General features: G+C 49.5%; 1 protein-coding gene across 3 annotated transcripts in view; it reads right to left on the bottom strand.

Annotated features, from left to right (window-relative positions):
• The window catches only part of Nacc2 (NACC family member 2), a 78,130-nt gene that overhangs the window by 17,769 nt on the left and 40,946 nt on the right, over positions 1–19,415 (bottom strand). For all 3 annotated transcript variants that reach the window (XM_028868798.2, XM_028868797.2, XM_028868799.2), the window contains exon 2: positions 18,048–18,987. In XM_028868798.2, coding sequence (XP_028724631.1) covers positions 18,048–18,927 — 880 coding nt within the window. In that variant the 5' untranslated portion in view covers positions 18,928–18,987. The remainder of the gene's footprint in view (positions 1–18,047; positions 18,988–19,415) is intronic.

Genomic DNA, 19,415 nt, shown 5'->3' with positions numbered 1-19,415 from the left:
GGACACTAATACAAAAAAGTTAGGCTAAAAGCAGATTCTGTGCAGGAGAGAGATATAGAAGAGCTGAATAGCATAAAATCTAAGCTAATGGCCACCCATGGTTTTTGCATAGTATGTCAACAGGCTATGGGACAGACACAGTAATGGGCCTGTCAGACATTAAGCTTTTGAGAGCATGTGGAACGTCATTCCAGTAAAAGTGAACATAGATGTAGCTGGAAAATCTATTAAAAGATGTAACTTATGCTAGGCGGTAGTGGTCTGCAGCTTTAAACCCAACACTTGAGAGGCAGAAGCAGGCAGATCTCTGAGTTCAAGGCCAGACAGCGCTACACAAAAACCCCTAGTCTTGAAGAAACAAAAAGAGAAAAAGAAAAAGCAACTTACCAAAAAAACTGACACAAGAAGAGGTAGAAATTGAGCTGTCCTTTTGCAAAGAAAATGAATCTTTGCAAACCATGCAGGTGACTTTCCACAAGCTTGTCTGGATTTTTAATCAAAAACATTAAAGAAAAAAAGATTTCCTGGGCTGGAGAGATGGCTCAGTGGTTAAGAGCATCTGGCTGCTCTTTCAGAGGTTCTGAGTTCAATTCCCGGCAACCACATGGTGGCTCACAACCATCTGTAACAAGGTCTGGCGCCCTCTTTTGGTCTGCAGACATACATGCAGACAGAACACTGTATACATAATAAATAAATTAAATCTTAAAAAAGAAAAAAACTATTTCCTTTATGAGTTCAGATACCAAATGTTAATACCAACACAGAGTGGAGCCTTACAGGAAAGCAAGGGAGGGACAATCTCGCACCTGCAAAACAGTCACAAAGGTCTCTGAAAAAGTGTTAGCAGCTGGGTAATGACTCACACAGTCTCAGCACCTGGCTAGCTGAGGCCGGAGGTCTGCCTCAAACTCAAGGCCAACCTGAGCTACAGAGTGATGCTTGCTCACAAAAACAAGGGACTAGAAAGACAGCTCTGCAATTAAGGACACTCACTGCCCTTCCAGAGGACCCAGGTTTGGTTTCAAGTACACACACAGTGGGGTTCACAATCATCTGTGACTCCAGTTCCAGGGGACCCAACACCCTCTGCCACCAGGTGTGTACACAGTGCACATACATACATACATACATACATACATACATACATACAGGCAAGCACTCATACACATAATTTTTTAAACCTAAAAACAAAACAAAAAAAAACCCTAAATAAATTATTTTTAAAAAGCCAATAAACTAGGTGTGGTGGTGCACACCTTTAATCCCATCACCTGGAATGAAGAAGCAGGTGGATCTCTGTGACTTCAAGGCCAGCCTGGTCTACAAAGTAAACTCAGGCCAACTAGGGCTAAACAGTGAGACCCTGTCTCAGAGAAACAGAAACTGTAATGACAACGACAGAGCATTAACAAACAGAAAGGCGGCACTTTGCCCACACAGATCACTCTGTGTTAGCTACATTTAGGTTGTGATAAAACAACTTATGTCACTTTTAAGGGAGGAATCAGGATCAGCCCATCATGGAGGGAAGGGGCATTTCACATCATGGCAGACAGGACACAGAAAGCAGGGGACTGGGGATTCTTATTTAAAAATTAATTTATGTGTACCAGTGTTTTGCCTGCATGTGTACCTATATACCATGCTGCACAGTATCCATAAAGGACAGAAGAAAGCACTGGGTCCTTCTGAACTGGAGTTACAGACCGTTGTGAACCACTATGTGGTAGATGAGAATTGAACCCAGGCCTCTGGAAGGATAGCCAGTGCTTTTAACTGCCGAGTTATCTCTCCAGCTCCATGAGACTTACTCTCCCTAGCCAGGCCCTCCTTGACCACATTTCTACAACTTTTCTCAATAGCTGGGGGCGGGGGGATTGAAAACTTGGCCTGGGGAACATTTCTCATTCAAACCATGACCCCAGGCTGCTGGACTCAACTCACCTGGCTGCGGCACAGCTCCAGGCCTTGCTTTTGGATCTCTACTTTCTGGGATCCCGAGGAGCCAGGGGCTATGGGCATGTCTCATTCAGGTCCACAGCTGGACACAGCTGAAGGCAGGGACATCTTTAACACATCTTTGGGGCTATGGGCTCAGATCTGACTCTGCTCCAGCAGCTGCTGGCCATTAGCATCCCACTGAGCTCTCATGCCTGAGGCCCTGTTACTGAATATTGGTTTACACTGTAAAGACTGTTTCTGCCTAAGGTGCCTTCTGATTGGTGTAATAAAGAGAGGAATGGCCAATAGCTAGGCAGAAGAGGATAGGCGGGATTTCCAGGAAGAGAAAGGAAAAGGAGGAGGAATCTAGGAACATAAGGGACGCCAGGAAATGCAGAACAAGCAGGACGTGCAGGAAGAGAGGTAACAGCCACGAGCCTCATGGAAGAACATTGATTAATATAAATGGGTTCATTTAAGTTATAAGAGCTAGTTGGAAACAAGCCTAAACTAAGGTCAAGCTTTCATAATTAATAATAAGTCTCCATGTCATTATGTGGGAACTGGCTGGTGGGACAGAGAAAGACCCATTAATGGGTCCTTTCTGAAAGATGAAACTAGCAAGTCAGATCCTGAGGATGTGGAAGGATGCTACCTCACAGCTAGGGTGACTTCATCCCAAGAATACCAAGTTCTAAAATTAACAGCACAAGGCAAGGTATAGTATTACATGTCTTTAATCTCAGCACTTGGGGGCAGAAGCAGGCAGACCCCTGTGAGTTCGAGGCCAGCCTGGTCTACACAGCAAGTTCTAGGACACCCAGGATCTATATAATAAAATCTTCTCTCAAAAACAACAACAAAAAAGTAAATAAAATTAACAAAACATGAACTAAGGAGATGGATCAGTGGTTAAGAGCACTGACTGCTCTTCTAGAGGACCCAGGTCCAATTCCCAGCACCCACATGACAGCTCACAACTGTCTGTAACTCCAGTTCCAGAGATCTGACAGCCACACACAGACATACCTGCAGGCAAAACACCAATGCACATAAAATAAAAATAAAGTATATATTTAAAAAAATTAACAAAGCACAAGAGGAAACTCACACACAGGTGTGTTCTGTGTAAAGATGCCCTGTCCATGGAAGCTGCACACAGGACAGCGGTCCCTTAAGATCACACTACTCAGTGACATAGTCTCGGCCTTCAGCTCGCAGCGTGCCCTCTAGGGTGTTCACACACGGCGAGGATGCCCACTGCACCCCAGCGTTAAGCAGTGTGATGGTCTGAATGAGAATGTTCCCCGTGACTCAAGGGTTCCGACACTGCCGTCTTCAGTTGGCGGTACTGCTCGGTGAATGCTACAAAGGTGGTCTGGCTGGAGGGAGCGCATCCGGGGAGGGGGGGGGGAACTGAGCGGGGAGCTTCAAGGGTTTACAGGCTGGCCACGCTTCCAGTCTGCTCTCTCGGCTTCTTCATGCTTGTGGGTGAGGATTCGAACTCTCCATTTCCTGTCCCAGGGCCACCTGCTGCAATCCCTCACCCCCAACCGCTGCTACAACAGAGTCTCCCCCATCTATAAGCTGCCTTGGTCATGGTGTCTTATCACAGCAACAGAAAGGGTGACTAGTGCAAGTGGCGTGTGGCTACGGTATGGCTACGGTCAGGGAAAAAACCAAAGAGTCTTTGTCAGATTTCAACTTATTTATGGGGAAGAAACAAATCTTAGTCAAGGGGAAAAAAGAGAAATATCCTTAATTTGGTAACAACAAAACCACATCACAGCAAGCCTAGAGTGGTCTGCACATGAGTCTGAGGCAGCCAAAGCCTTTCCTGAATTAGGGAACAAGAAGGATACAACAAATCCCAGATAATGCCACGAGGCAAGAAAAGGAACACAGAGGTTAACATCAGACACAAACTCATGGGCTGGAGCTAGCTCAGTTGCTAGACAGCTGGCTCAGCGTCAGCGTGCACAGAGCCCTGAGCTCAATCTCTATCACCACATCAATCAGGTGTGATGGTGCATGCCTGAAATGCAGGCACTTAGGTGGAGGAGAAGCAGAAGTTCAAGGTCAACCTCAGCTCCCTTGTGAGTCATACTGTTAAAAAGAAAGAAAAAAAATGACAAAAAGAAACAAAAAGGCCAAGAGCAAGCTAAATGTGGTACCATACACCTGTAATTACCATATTTGGGAGGCTGAGGCAGAAGGATCACAAGTTCAAGGCCAGCCAGGGATACATACTGAATACTTGTCTAAATATATAAACAAGTAAATTTGTGAGTGGCTCACTGACAGGGCACTTGCCTGACATTCCTGAGGCCCTGGGTTGGAAGCAGAGGAAGGAAGAGGGAGGGGAAGGGGGAGGGAATGAGTCAGGGTTAGTGGAGGACATGATTATACACAGACAACCCAAAAGAAATTGCAGGTAATCCAGTCGAGCAAATCAGAAAATGTGTCATCCAATTTGTTTCTATATATTATCAAGAGCAACACACAACTACAGAGAAACGTCAACATCATGTAATTAAGACAAGAAATGGATTTCCAGGAATTAATGTAATGGAAGATCGCAGAGCATTATGAGAAAACCTGGGACATCAGATGGCCATAGCTGGACGGAAGGCGTCCATGAAACCTCAGCATCCAGGTTGCTCTTGTGAGAGGCAGTTGGCATCCTGATACTCAGCAGTACTTGAAAATGAGACCAAGGTCAGGCCAAGGTCAAGGGTGAAGGGAACAAAAAGCCTGGACAATTCAGCAGGCAGAGAAAAGAAGCCGCACACAGGCCTCGGGATAAACAAGTCAACGGGGCAGTAAAGCTTGAACTAAGTTCTTACAGTTTACAGATACCTCACTAGGTACTAACAAAGGGGATTCTGGCATGGGGTGGTGTGTAAAATGTCCCTCTCAATAACAAGTGACAAAGTGTCAGGGAAAGTATGAACCCAGAACCCAGGGCCAGGCCACACTCCGATAGGAGTGTACCTTTAAGAGGTAACTTGGAGCTGGGCAGTAGTGGTGGTGGTGGCGGCGGCGGCGGCGGCGGCGGCGGCGGCGGCGGCGGCGGCGGCGCACACCTTTAATCCCAGCACTTCGGAGCAGAGGCAGGCGGATCTCTGTGAGTTCGAGGCCAGCCTGGTCTACAGAGCAAGATCCAGGACAGACACCAAAACCCTGTCTCAACAACCAAAACAAAAGAAAAAAAGAGGTAACTTGGAGGCCAAGTTAGTGGCCTTTAAATCCCAGCACTCAGGAGGCAGAGACAGATGGATTTCTGTACATTTGAGGTCAGCCTGGTCTACAGTGAGTTCTAGGAAAGAGAGTAAATCCTATCATTAAAGGAAGATGTGACAGACAGACTGACAGACAGACAGACAGAGGGCTTTAGAGATAATAGCTCCAATTCCTGAGTCGCTGTTCATCTCTCACCCCTCCCCCAGGGTCTCAGTATATCCTCAGGCTGGTTTGATTGATAAAAAGAGAGACAGACAGACAGACAGACGACAGGCAGACAAAGAGAACACTGTTGAGCAAGCTCAAACAGTAATGAATAAACCCAGCCCCAAGATCATCATTCCTACACACCCCTGGAGCATGGCTCAGTGGCACACCACTTAAGAATCACAAGAAGAGCCGGGCGGTGGTGGCGCACGCCTTTATTCCCATCACTCAGGAGGCGGAGGCAGGAGGATCTCTGTGAGTTCAAGGCCAGCCTGGTCTTCAGAGTGAGTTCCAGGACAGGCACCAAAACTACACAGAGAAACCCTGTAAAAAAGAGTTACAAGAAAAGAAGGGAGGAAGGGATGGGGAGAGGAGACAGGAAGAGAATAGGGGAAGAAAGGAAAAGGGAAGGGAGGAAGGGAGAGAGAGGAAGAGGGAAAAGCAAAGAGAGGAAGGGAAGGGGGAAGAAAGGGAACTCAGTCTCCACTGAAAGTTACAAACAACTAATTCTGGGGTCGCCATCGGGAGGGGTCACATGAACCTGGAATGTTCTTGCTGAATAAGGCAGTAAGAAAATGCTTTTAAAAAAATATATAGTAAATAGCCTGGCATGGCAGTGCACACCTTTAGTCCCAGCACTCACTCAGAAGGCAGAGACAGGCTGATCTCCAGGCCAGCCTGGTCTACAGAGCTTCCAGGACAGCCAGGGCTACACAGAGAAATCCTGTCTCAAAAATACACCGCCCCCCCCCCCCAAAAAATTAGGTATGTATATGATAAATAAATCACAGCCACAGTGAAGGAAGAGAATAAACCAGCACAGGCTATGTCGGTGAGAAACTACGATACAGGCTGCTAGCTGTAAGCGTAGGAGCTGTGGTCCTAGCGGTCACTCCTGCAACAAGGAAAAGCAACCCGTCCCCACCACCACGAGGGAGGCCGCCTGTACACGGGGCAGCCGCTGTGCCCTCAAGGGGGGACAGTGGCTTCACCTGGACAGATGTGAAGGCACAGAGAGCAGGGCTCTGTGGAACGGCAGAGAGGCCCTGGCCCCCTCCCGGAGAATGGCTTCCAAAGGAACTGAGCTCCTCTCCAAGGCTAACTAACAGTGCCTGGTAGACAGACTGTGAAGCCAGCCTGGACTGGAGTGAGTGAATGACCTGGTGATGCTCATATCTGGGGGCTGCAAATACCTAGACCAGATGGCAGAGAGGAGGACAGAAGAGCCCACGAGCAGGGTGACTGTGTAAGAATGTACTGCCGAGGCACGGTGTCTGCAGCGAGAAGAACGAAGGGACCCACGTGGCAAACGGGGGCTGCAGCTGGGCAAAGGGCAGAAGGACGCAGCTTTGAGCTCGTCTTACAACTTTTAGGTGAGTTTGAAACAACTTCAAATCAAAGTGCTTTTATTCTTTACAAACCTGACAGGACATCGTATTAACCTTGAGATGGGAAACAGGTCTTCAAACAGTACATAAAAGCATGAAATTCTAACTAACTTTCTATCAAAATTACATTTTGTGGGTGCAGCTCAATTGCAACGTGCTTGCTTAGCATGCGTGAGACCCTGGGTTCCTAATACTGGAAACAAAGAAGAAATGAAGGGGAGAAAGGGGAGAAGAGGGAAGGGAAGAGCAGAGGGATGGGGGTGGGGTGGGGAGAAATCGAAGACAGAGGTTTATAACATAACATACATGTCTGAGAAGCTGGAAATGGTGGCCTATGCCTGAAATCCCAAGAGCTTAGGAGGTGAAGGGGTTTGGGGAACCGGAGCTCAAGGGCATCCTTGCCTGTATAGGAAGTTTGAGGCCAGCCTGAGCTACAAGAGACCCCATCAAAAACCAACCAACCAATCAACAAACAAGAAACGTCTGATAAAAGATGCTAGGTTAGCAAAACATGGTAGTGTACACCTTCCATCCCAGCAGAGGCAGGCAGACCTCTGTGAGTTAGAGGCTAGCCTGGTCTACACAGCAAGTTCCAGGCCAGTCAAGGCTACATGGTGAACAAGCTGGGCACAGTGGCTCACGCCTATTACCTAGCACTTGAAAGGCTGGAAGGCCTAAGCTATATAAGTGAGTTCTAGGACAACCTGGAGTAAAACTCTATCTCAACAAGAAAAACAAAAAAATGGGGCAAAATATTTAAATATTCTGTCTGAGTATTTAAGGGGATGTCTGAAACTGTGTCTGACTATTAAAAATGCGACACCACTAAAGAGACCCAGCACATTGCAGATGCTCAACCCTACAATGTCTAGCATCTACTTAAAAATTAGAAGATGTAGCCAGCCGCAGTGGTGCACGCCTCTATCAATATCCCAGCACTCGGGAGGCAGAGGTAGGTGAATCTATGTGAGTTCGAGGCCAGCCTGGTCTACAGAGTGAGTTCCAGGACAGTCAGGGCTACCCAGTGAAACCCTGTCTCAAACAAACAAACAGACAAACAAATTAAAGGATGTGGAGAAGGGTTGGGGATTTAGCTCAGTGGTAGAGCGCTTGCCTAGCAAGTGCAAGGCCCTGGGTTCGATCCTCAGCTCTGAAGAGAGAGAGAAAAAGAAAAAAGATGTGGAGAACCACAGAAAGGAGACAAGTCAACCAATGAGAGCTGAGCCAGGAGTGGCAAGATGCTGACTTTCGCAGACACAGGTTTAACTGCTTAGGTTAAGCATGACCGGAGCGCTACAAACAAAAGAGCTATTCCAGAGGACAAGACGGAGCTGCAGAAAGGAAGACCCACGGGCAGGAGTAACTTATCTTACCTACAGACTAGAGAAGGGAAAAGAACTAAATAGTTAATAAACAAGCAGGGCCTGTGATAGCAGCGAGGCTGTCACTGGAGTGCAGGGGAGATGCAGAAAGTACCCTAGAAAGCCAGGCAAGCAGCATGGATTAAAACTACCACATTCTGCACAAGACACAACCATGTTTGACCAACCTAGGATATCACCTCCAGCAAAAGCAGCCTTCGGAACAAGGGCTACAACAAACTGCACAGAAAACACATGTAAAGATTGTGTAAATTCACACCTCAGTAAGGTATGGTTTTCATTTTATTTGAGACAGGGTCTCTCTACACAGCCTGGCTATTCTGGAACTCGCTGTGTAGATAGATCAGGCTGGCCTCAAACTCACAGAGATCCTCCTACCAAGGATTACAAGTGGGGGTCACCATGCAAGGTAATCTAAAGATAATTTCTAATTTCTCAGAATTCATCACTGGCTGAATGCTGAGAGCCACTGAGAGCAATCCTCCAGCAGAAAGAAAGGAATGCCAGATGGAAACTCTAATCTTTCTCAAGGATGAGGACGAGAAGGAGCACCTAGGTAAAAACAAAGCTATGTCCACTCACCTCTCCCAGACTGACTCGTAATCACTAAATCCTAACGTCACTTAGGGGGCAGTGTATGCACGAACTGAGGACTCACTGCAATGTGAGGAGACTTGCTTAGCCGTAAAAAGAACAAACCTTGAACATCCAGCACGTGACAAACCTCAAACAGGTATGACTCTAAGGGCACAAGCTGAACCACTAATACAGCCCACCTGACTGAGCCTCAGCTGGGTAACGCTCTAAAGGTACAGGATGCTTAGGGTTCCCACTTATATGACACAAAACAGCCTGTGGTTGCCAAGAGACGAAAGGAAAGAGATGCCTTTGAGGGGCCCAGAGAGCTGGATGAGAAGGGTATTGGCCTGCATCTCCACCGTGAGACTCCGCTGTGGAGCGGCTCCCAGGACTCCTGGAATCAATCTGCTTAGCCTCAGAGAACTCTATTCCAGAGAGTAGCTTTTACTCATATAAATACCAAAAATTACCAAAGAGAGGAAGGATAAATCATAACCAGCCATTTAAGGTGAAAATAATAACCTATTTCAAGACTCGCTGCACAGGGAAAGGCTGTGTGACCACAGTGGCCAACAGGAGAATGCAGGGAGGAGGTGAGCTGGGCAGGCAGGAGGGCAGAGTGTTCGGCACGACACAGGTGCCAGCTCAGAGCTGCAGCCACAGCCGCCAGCGGACAGGAAAGGAATGCCAGGGGATGTCCAGGGGGGGCCAGGGGGGAGCACCAGAAGACACAGAGCAAGCAGCCGCAGCATGATGGCGGGCTGAACCCAACACCTTCCACGACACGAGGCACGGTGTCAGACGGAATTAAACTAAAAATGTACACCCAGCCCATCCACCATCTACAAGAAGTGTGCTTCGACCGGGGGAGTTGAAAGCGGGAGAGAACCACCAGTGTGCTAGTAACTAAGACAGCCGGAGCTACAGGTGTGTCGTCCAGGGGTGGAGAGCGCGCTTAGGATGGGTGAGGCCTTGGGTTCTGTTCCTACGGGAAGAGGGAGGAGGGAGGAGAGATGAGAGCGGGAAGGAGGCTGGAGTGGATGTGTTAACACCAAATTAGACTTCGGAGATGGATAAATTCCATGAAGTACACAAATTAGCATGACAGGAGCAAGATGAAAGGGAAAAGATTTGAATGGTTCTATATCTAAAGTAATATTGGTAGTTAAAGGAAATTGTAATCGGTAATACACTGGCAATTAAAGCAAATTGGGAATTTAAAGCCTTCCCACAATTAAGAGCAACAAACGCCAGGCTCAGTGGACTCACCAGTGACACAATCCTACCCACACGGTAAGCAGGAAGAAGTGCCATCAAACTTATATGAGCTCTCTCAAAAAAAATAAAGGAGGGGGCTGGAGTGATGGCTCAGTGGTTAAGAGCACTGACTGCTCTTCCAGAGGACCTGGGTTCAAGTCCCAGCACCCACATGGCAGCTCACAACTGTCTGTAACTCAAGATTTGACATCCATACACAGTCTATATACATGCAGCAAAACACCAATGCAAATAAAATAAAAATAAATAAATTATATTTTTAAAAATAAGGTGCTTATTGCTCTTTTTAGAATACCTGAGTCTAGTTCCCAGCACCCACATCACTTATAAGATCATAGCTACCTCTAACTCCAACTCCAAGGGATATAACACCTCCGCTCACCAAAGTACATTCAAGTACACACAACCACACACACAACTTAAAAATAAAGTAAATTGCCAGGTGGTGGTGGCACAGACCTTTAATCTCAGCATTTGGGAGGCAGAGGCAGATGGATCTCTGTGAGTTTGAGGCCAGCCTGGTCTACAGAGTGAGTTTCAGGACAGCTAGGGTTGTTACACAGAGAAATCCTGTCTCAGAAAATAAATAAATATAAATAAATGAATAGATAAATAAGTAAATCTTGGAAAACAAAGTCTTGGGAAGCAGAGGCAGGGGAGCTCTGTGAGTTCAAGGCCAACCTGGTCTGTATAGGGAGTTCCAGGACAGCCAGAGCTACAATGTGAGATCTTGTCTCAAAGAATAAAAAATAAAAATAAGTAAAGGAACAAAATTAAAAAAACAATGGAGAAAAGAAGCATAAGGCCAGCATTTCCCAGCTTCTGAGTGAGGCCAGGTGAGGCACGACTGAAGTCCCAGCTCTTTGTGAGTACGAGGCCAGCCTGGAACACACAGCCAGTTGCAGGTCAGGCAGGGCTAAGAGACCTTGTCTCAGACAATCAAACAGACAAACAGACAAAAACACAGAAGAAACAGATCAGCAGCTTTCATGAACACATGTGAACTTTCTCCAGAAAAGCTAGCAAACCGAACCTTAGGACTGTGAAGTCACTGTACCGTGTTACAATAAGGCAGGTAATGCCAAGAACGCAAGGATGGGGCAACAACCACTAACAGAAATCATCGCGGGAGGAAACTCCATCAGGGAAGGAGGCAAGGCCGCCTCATGTACCCTCAGCTAACCCTGCCTGGGGGCAAAGGTGAAGGTTTTGTCCCTCGAGACCTATGTATACTCTCACTACCCCATCTAGCCTGGAGACCCAGAAGGAAAAAGATCATTAAGGCTGGAAAAGAAGCAGCAAAATGCTGTCCCAACACAGCAGACAGGGGTATGTGACATTCCAGAGAACCTCTGGACGGCCTGGGACTTGGAGCCCAAGGTGGTAGGTGCAAGGCCAACATACAAGACTGGCTTTGTTTCTAAAAAGATTGGAAGGATACTCACAAAAGCCTGAATTAAACCACACTCCACGTCTGTAGCCCAACACAGGAGAACACAGCCTCCTGGGGCTGCTGCACACATTCCTGCTCACAGCTTCTGTGAACTCACATTAAACATCCATGAACTCATTCTCAACCTTCAGGAAAAGCACGGTACATCCTCAGAGTGGAATCTTAAACCTCGAGGAAAAAAAAATGAAGTATCTCTCTGTCCTTTAGTACTAACGACTCTTGATGTCAAAGGTAGGAAGCTGGCGTCCCTAAAGTCTTGACACTAGAAGGCTTTGGGTCTGACGTAAAATAAGGTGACTGTTAGATGGTATAGAGTTTTCTAAGGAGAACCATCTTCTAAAATTGTTTGCGGTGATGGCTGCACGATTGGGAATGACCCAAAACCACTGAGCTGCAATCATTTCAGGAGTGATGGCCACGGCCCACAGGCTCTACCTCAGCAAAACTGCTATGTGCATGAACTGACTGGGACCCAGAAGCCACAGTGCGGGGGAGCGACAGGATGCAAGGGGCTATGGGGTCAGAAGCTCCATGTCACAGAGTGGGGTCCTGCCCATTCTGCCCTCCGGCTGAGCCCTACAGACACCAATAAAGGCTAGGATAGCAAAACAGTTCTGAACAGGAAATCACGAAGGGCTTTACACCCGACATGGTGGGGTGGGGACTTTTTTAAAACTACGGTTACTCTCCAGCGGGGAATTTGGCAGAAACAGAACTCCAGAACAAGCCCTCTCAAAGGTGTGAATTCAGTACAATTCCAAACATCCATATGGAAAAAAACAAACTCTCTGCTTACCTTACATCTCACACAAAAGAGAACCAGGGATCTGAATGGGAAGAGTAAATACATACCAGGCTCTGGGCTAGGCAGACAAAATCTTAACAAGCCAGACTCAGGCTTAAAATCCTAGCGTATGAGAGGCTGAACCAAGACCGCAGCAAACCCAAGGCCAGCCTTGGATACACTGAGAGACCATCTCAAAAATTCAAATCAAATCAAACAAATTAAAATCTGAGGGGCCTGATGGTGGACATCTTTAGTCCCAGGACCCAGGAAGCAGAGGCAGGCAGATCTCTGTGGGTTCAAGGCCAACCTCATCTTCATGGTGAGTGAGTTCCAGGCCAGTCAGGGATGTATATAGTAAGACCTTGTCTCAAAAGACTAAATAAAATAAAATCTTTAGTTGGCCATAAAAATTTGAATAAACTGATCTTGTTGGACATAATAGCATACACTTTTAATACCAGCACTCAGAGAGCAGAGGCAGGCAGAACTCAGTGAGTTTGAAGCCAGTTTGGTCTCTGCAGTGAGATCCTATCTCAAAATAAATAAATAAGTAAATAAACATTGGTCTCCAAAAAAACTTTACACCTCTGGTCTCTCTAATACACATCATAATAAAGACACACTGGGCTACACAAAACATATATATATATATATATATATATATATATACATATATATATATATATATATCTGACAAAGAATTCATTTGCAAATTAGAGCAGAAACTCTAAAACACCCTTTAAAAAAAAAAAAAGGCCCTGATAAAGGGCTGAGAAATGGTTTTGTGGTTAAGAGCACTGGCTGCTCTTGCAGAAGACCCAGGTTCAACACCCAGCACCCACATGGTGGTTCACAACCATCCTTAACTCTACTTCTAGGGCATCCAAAACCCTCTTCTGGTTTCTGTGGGCACCAGGCTTGCACTGGTATGCATACATACACACAAACAAAACACTCAAACACACAAAATAAATCTAAACATTAAAAAGAAGGCGGAAAGAGCAACAGGAACACAAGACAAACACTGGCACCACACTGATGAGAGCCCAGCCCAGACCAGACCACCCACATGGAGAACAACAACTTATCAAGACAGCCAAGACAGCCAGGGACACAGGCAGAGGGATGAGATTCCAGGGGACAGAGCTGTGCTCCAGAGAAGCAGTGTGCCACCACTGAATTCAAATGCACATGTGAAAGCCACGCCTCAAAACTGGCTCAACTGGCTGGAGAGATGCTCAGAGGCTGAGAGTGTGTACTTCCCAACACCCATTTCAGGCCATTTACAACTGCCTGTAATTCTAGCTCCGTGGTGACTAGATGCCTCTGGCTTCTTCGTGCTAATGTGCACATACCCACACAGAGAGACACATAATTTTAAAAAATAAAAATAAAGGCTGGAGAGATGCCTCAGTGGTTAAGAGGACTGACTGCTCATCCAGAGGACCCAGGTTCAATTCCCAGCACCTACATGGCAGCTCACAACTTTCTGTAACTCCAGTTCCAGGAGATCCAACACCCTCACACAGACATACATGCAGGCAAAACACCAATACACATAAGATAAAAAAAAAAAAAAAAAAAGCTATTAAGAAAAAAAATAAAAATAAGTCTTGAAAAAACAAAGATGGCTTAAGGTGGTGGACATGATAGTTGATATCTATAATCCCAATACTTGGGAGGCTGAAGCAGGAGGCACAGGCCAGCCAGGGCTACATAGTGAGACCTTGTCTCAACAAAACCAGACAACTGCCGAAAGCCGAAAGCTCAGGATTCAAGGATTCAATCAAGGAAGCTGTTGGGAAGAGCCCTGCCAGAGCCAGGGCTAGGACAACCGAGGAGGCCACCAAGGTAGGTGTCCGAGAACCTCAGGGCAGCCATCTTGCTGGGCCAGCACTGCCTTCTTAGCCCCAACTACAAGGTATTGATTGCCCTTTAAATGGGAAGGAGAGCCTCCTGCAGCAACCGGCCGCGCCCCGACCTACACTGACTTTTCTTCTTTGTCTCCACCCTGCCCAAACCAGGGATAAGAGCAGCCCTGTTGGGTCCCTCAGTGGACGGAGCTGGGCTCGGACTATAAGTCCCCGCCCAGGCCAAGAGTGATCAGTGCATCTGCAGTCTTAACACCCTAATCCAGGCCCTCTCCCTTCTCTTGGGGAGCTGTGGCCGGGACACTCTCTAAGAGGAACTATGCCAGCTAGTCATGCAGGAGAGTCTTTCCGTAAACTGTATCAGGCTGGGAAAACTGTCCTACCCAGACAGGAGTCCTCCTCACCACACTGGCTCTGTGCAGGCCTGGGCAGCCCAGCCAGCTCAGGGACGGGATGGTTGAGGCCCCAAATGACCACACGGGTCTCACTGTGTTCCACATGGATCTGTGGTGGCAATCTGCTACTGCCCCCCTTTCAAATGCCAAGCACCACCTTGTGGGTCTCTTTCAGTGGGCAGAGTCGGGATAATCATGCCACTGTGCGCGGGGACAACTCCCAATTTTGTCCATCCCTGACAAGGAGTGGGGGTAGTGGAGATAGTGGGTGAGGACTCTGTGGGCAGCCCCAACTTCCCCTCAATTTAGGCAGCCCTCACAGGGCGGCCCACGGAGATGGATACCAATTCTCCTGTGTCCAAGAACAGAGTCAGGAGAATGGGCAGAACCCAGGAGTGGGTGCCCTCAGAAGGGAGAAGGCATAAACACCAGGCGGGGCTTTGTCTCAGACTTCTAGAGAAGAGCAGCAGCTGGCAGCAACAACTGAGCATTTTCCAGGGCAGAGAGGAGCTGGCCTTGCCACCAACGCCTACTGAAGGGTTAGGGGAAGGCAGCGCGCGGGCAGCTCGGGGGCCTGGGTCAGGAATTCCCATGAGACAGGACAAGGAGGCCTGCTGGTGCCACGCTCTCTTGTCTAACTACCCTAACCCTCATCCGGCCCTATCATGGGAATCTCCTTAATTTGCATGACCTTGACCCCAACATCAGCTCAGTAACTACTCATGATCCCCGGAAAGTGAGGCAGCAGCGTGCCTACCTCTAAGGGAGTCGGGTGTGTGTGTGTGTGTGTGTGTGTGTGTGTGTGTGTGTGAGTGAGTGTGTGTGTGTGTGTGTGTGTGAGGTCTGCCCCCTGGAGCTATGAACAGAAGGCCTTGGGAGGAGAACCTGAGCACAACCAGGGAGGGCCCTTGTTCTCCCCACGCCAGATCCCACACTGCCCCACTGGCCCTGCTGCTGTGACCAAGGCGGCCCTCGCTCTTGGGCTCACTGTGTGTGTATAGACAACACAACCCAGCCTGGAACCCTGAGAGCTCAGATAAGCTTCCTGTGCCGGGGAGGGAGAGAGGGAAGTGGCTTGGGCCGTGTGGCTCTGTCTGTGTCCTTGGCTATGTGGGATCCAGGACTGGTGCATCAGTCTCCTGCTCTTGAAGCGCCGGCCACTGACACACTGAGGCAGACAGCTGACAATCTCTCTAGCTTGGGGAGCTCCAGAGTGTACGTGTGTGTGTGTGTGTGTGTGTGTTTGTGTGTGTGTGTGTGTGCTTTACTTCTGGAGAGGGCTCTCCAGCAGCCCAAGGGGAGTGACATTGGACATCTGCCTGTCCTCTCTTGTTCTCCCTCTATGACAGCAGGAATGTCCCAAGTGCCCACTGCCAGCACAGCAGGGCCGGGACCAGGTTCCTGTACCCGCTGCCCTGCTACACAAGTCTTGGGCACGAGAAGGGCCACCCTGTGTAGGTTGAGATAAGTGGGGTGGGCAGGAAGCAGAGATGGGTATCCTGCTGTGTGAACTGAGACAGTAAGCCTCAGAGGGTGGAGCTGTCCTGCCACAGAGCTTCTCAGTGGCCTCACTTCTTACGGCAATGCCCGACAGCTAAGATCAGAGCAGGAGTCGGAGGGAGGGGACAAAAATGGCTCAAGGCACAGCAGGGCTGGGTTCCGAGGGTGCCGCATTATTTAGGGAGGAAGTTAAGACAGGGTCTAGTGTGTCCCGGGCTGGCCTCACACTCCCTATGCAGCCAATAACCTTGAAGTTCCGAACCTCCTGCCTCCACCTCCTAGTGCTAGAATTACAGGGTGGATCACCATGCCTGGTTTTAGAGAGGATACTGTTTTGAGCAGTACAGCAAGGCACGCTGGGAACAGGTCCTAAAGAACAGGGAGGCAAGGGGGGTCCTAGCAGCCATTACACACAGGGCTCTCAGTGGACAGCAGACTGCGGGTGTCTGGGTAGCACTGGCCAGCCTCTCTCTTAGGAAACTGAAGTCACAGACTCTTTGCAGGAGCACCTGAGAACAGTCCAGAGGCCAGCAGCTCAGATTTAGGCATCTGACCTATGCAAGGAGCAATGGGCAACCAGCCCCAGGTGGTGGCCATGAGGCCATCCCCAGACAACGCCAGACCCAGGGAGCCTGCAGCTCCATGATCAGGGTCAGGCCTTCCCTACCTGCTCATCCCATGGCTCCCTTCCCAAGCACGTCCAGGGTAGCAACGTCACCACCAATAACCTAGATTTTAACCAAGAAATTACACACCCCCTTCTCTGCCCCACTTACGGGCCTGCTAAAGAGAAAGAGACAAGGAAACCTAGACCGTGCACAGGGGCCGACAGAGCAGGGCCAGCTCCACAGCCTGTCTGTCTTCCAGTACACCCCATTACCACAAAATGGGTCATGCAGGATTCCCTCCTGACACCCAAGGCCCCACAGAACAGCCTGGGTGAGGTCCCTGCCCCACAGCCCTTAAAACTGGGAACTCTCTGTGAACTAAGAGAGCTGAAGTGTTCGAGTGGGCTGACGAAGGGTGGCTGAGAGCTGCCCAGCCTCCTGTTCCCACCCTACACATGCCAGCTCTGCAAAACCTTCCAAGGCCACTGTCCAACTGGCTCCTCAGAAAACCTGTTGAAGCAACTGGGCTGTGCCTGTGCAAGGCTAAGGAGTCCGACTGGCCAAGCGTCGAACAGCAGGTTCAACACATAGGATACCGAATACATTTTGCTCTGTTCCACTCTCCTGACAATCCATAGCCAAGGTCACCCTAGAGAGGCAGGGGCTGTGCAAGGATGATCCTGAGGGATAAGTAGAGATTGGATCCTTTCCTGGCCCCATGGAATCCCAGTGAGCATCCCCTGCCCTCAGCCCACACAGATTCTGCCTAGACCCCACTGCAGAGTTGTGTCCAGCCATCAAAACAGCGGCAAAAGGAGTAACAGCCCCTACACTACAGAAACCTCCAAGCCTTGGGGTCCGGAGAACAAAGGGTCTTTGGTCCTTCCCTGGCCTCCTAACCGATGGTCAGAGAGGTGGAAGACACTACAGATTGGTGGATTTCCTGCACATTGGTGGGTCCCCTGGAGTGGGCCTGCCCACCCTGACCAATTCAGTGGCTAGCATGTATCTTGCTATCAGGAGAAAGCCAGCTACCAGTCCTCCCCAAGAAAAGGAAACAGAAGCTATCTACACAGACCCAGGAGGGCCAGAGCCCCATTCTGAAGTACTTATACAAGAGTGTAAGACTCACTGACCCTAAGGGGACTCCTGGGCCAAAGGCCTTCAGCTCTTTCATTTGTTGGACGCCAGGCAGAAACTCTGCACACTACGCTACAACTCTGGCGGACGAGTGTCCATCATCTAATGCAAAGGGTCCGGGCTTCTGCCTAAGTTTTCCAGCCCACACACTCTGCCTGCAGCATAGGGACCTTCTACACCAGGCTGCAATCATCATGCAGGCCCTCTACGCAACATGCCCTCTGTAGGCTGTTCGCAGGGATGGCATAGTGCCAGGCCCTGCCACGTGTTACCTGCATAGTTTCCTGTGGCCTTAATGTACATCTGGCCATACTGCTCCTCCACCATGGTATCATAGGCCTCGTCATCTTCCTCATCCTCCTCGTTGTGGTAGGAGGTGGGGCTGTCAGTGGTGGGCAGGCTGCTGGCCCCAGGACTGGTCCGCTCCCCCTGGGGATAGGGTACCTGCTGGATGCTGGGGATGAGAGTGGCCAGGCTCGGCACTCCGTAGTAGGAGACTCGAGGCAGCTTCAGAGGGGCTGTGCCGGGTGTCCCTGCAGTACCTGTAGCTACTGCCACGCCGTCTCGAGGGCCCGTCTCCAGGGGGCGCTTAGAAGCCAGCCCCGGGCCAGTGGCAGGTGGCATCTCCATAGCTTCATGCTTTACCCGGGTCAGAAGTGGGATGGGCACAGAAGGGGATGCCACATAGGCAGCAGTGGCCGGTTGCAGCTGGTTGCAGGGGCTCTGGGGCTCTGAGCTGGCATCCTCGATCATGGCGGTCTGCGAGTCACAGTGGGGTGAGCTCACCTTGAACATGAGGTCCGTGCCCCGCTCAACGATGTGCTGGATCTGCAGGAAGCCTGCTGTGTACATGACCACGAGCTGCTCGCTGGCCGCCATGGTGAGCTTGCCTGTGTAGCAGAAGGACAGAATCTGCTGGAAGCAGGCAGGCGGCACGGTGCCCGGCAGCTCGAACGCACTCTTGCTATTACCGCTGAAGAGGTCTCGGAAATAGAGGCTGCTGGCGGCCAGGACTGCACGGTGGGCCTTGAAGGCCTGGCCCTTGACCACAATGGACACATCACAGTAGAGGCCCAGCAGGCGCTGCTCATTCAGACAGCCAAGCACTGTGTTCCCGAAGTTGGGGATCTCGATGTGCAGCATCTGAGACATGGCGGGTGCCGTGGTGGGTGGGCTTCAGACTTAGCGTGGGACGGACTGGATGAGGCACATCTGTTGGGGGGGGAACACACTGTGGTTAATTAACTGCCAGATGTCCCCACCCCATCTAGTAACGAGCGCCCAGTCTCTGAGAAGGCAAAGGGCAGTGCCCCGCTCCGGCACTCCCCCTAGCTAGAACACCCACCCCCAAACAGGGATTAGGGGGTGGGGTGCTCAGAATCCAGATCCTGGCTTGGAAGCAGAACACAATGATCCTGAGCCCCTACACAGGCAAGAAGACCTCTGTCACCTACCCCATCCATCCACAGCACCCATGAACTGCTCCCAACAATTCTGAGGGCAGGGCTTCATTCTCCCATCTCTGCAGAGGACACTGGACAGAGGCCTGAAGCCTCCAGAGAACACGACAGGAGTGAACTGGACAGACAAGTCACCCACTGGCTGGGATGTGAGGGGTAAGGACGGAGACCACCAGCGAT

The sequence above is a fragment of the Peromyscus leucopus genome, chromosome 4 (assembly GCF_004664715.2).
Source record: "Peromyscus leucopus breed LL Stock chromosome 4, UCI_PerLeu_2.1, whole genome shotgun sequence".
Taxonomy (NCBI): domain Eukaryota; kingdom Metazoa; phylum Chordata; class Mammalia; order Rodentia; family Cricetidae; genus Peromyscus; species Peromyscus leucopus.
Note: the sequence above shows the minus strand (reverse complement) of the source record. Positions and strands in the feature narration are given on the sequence as shown.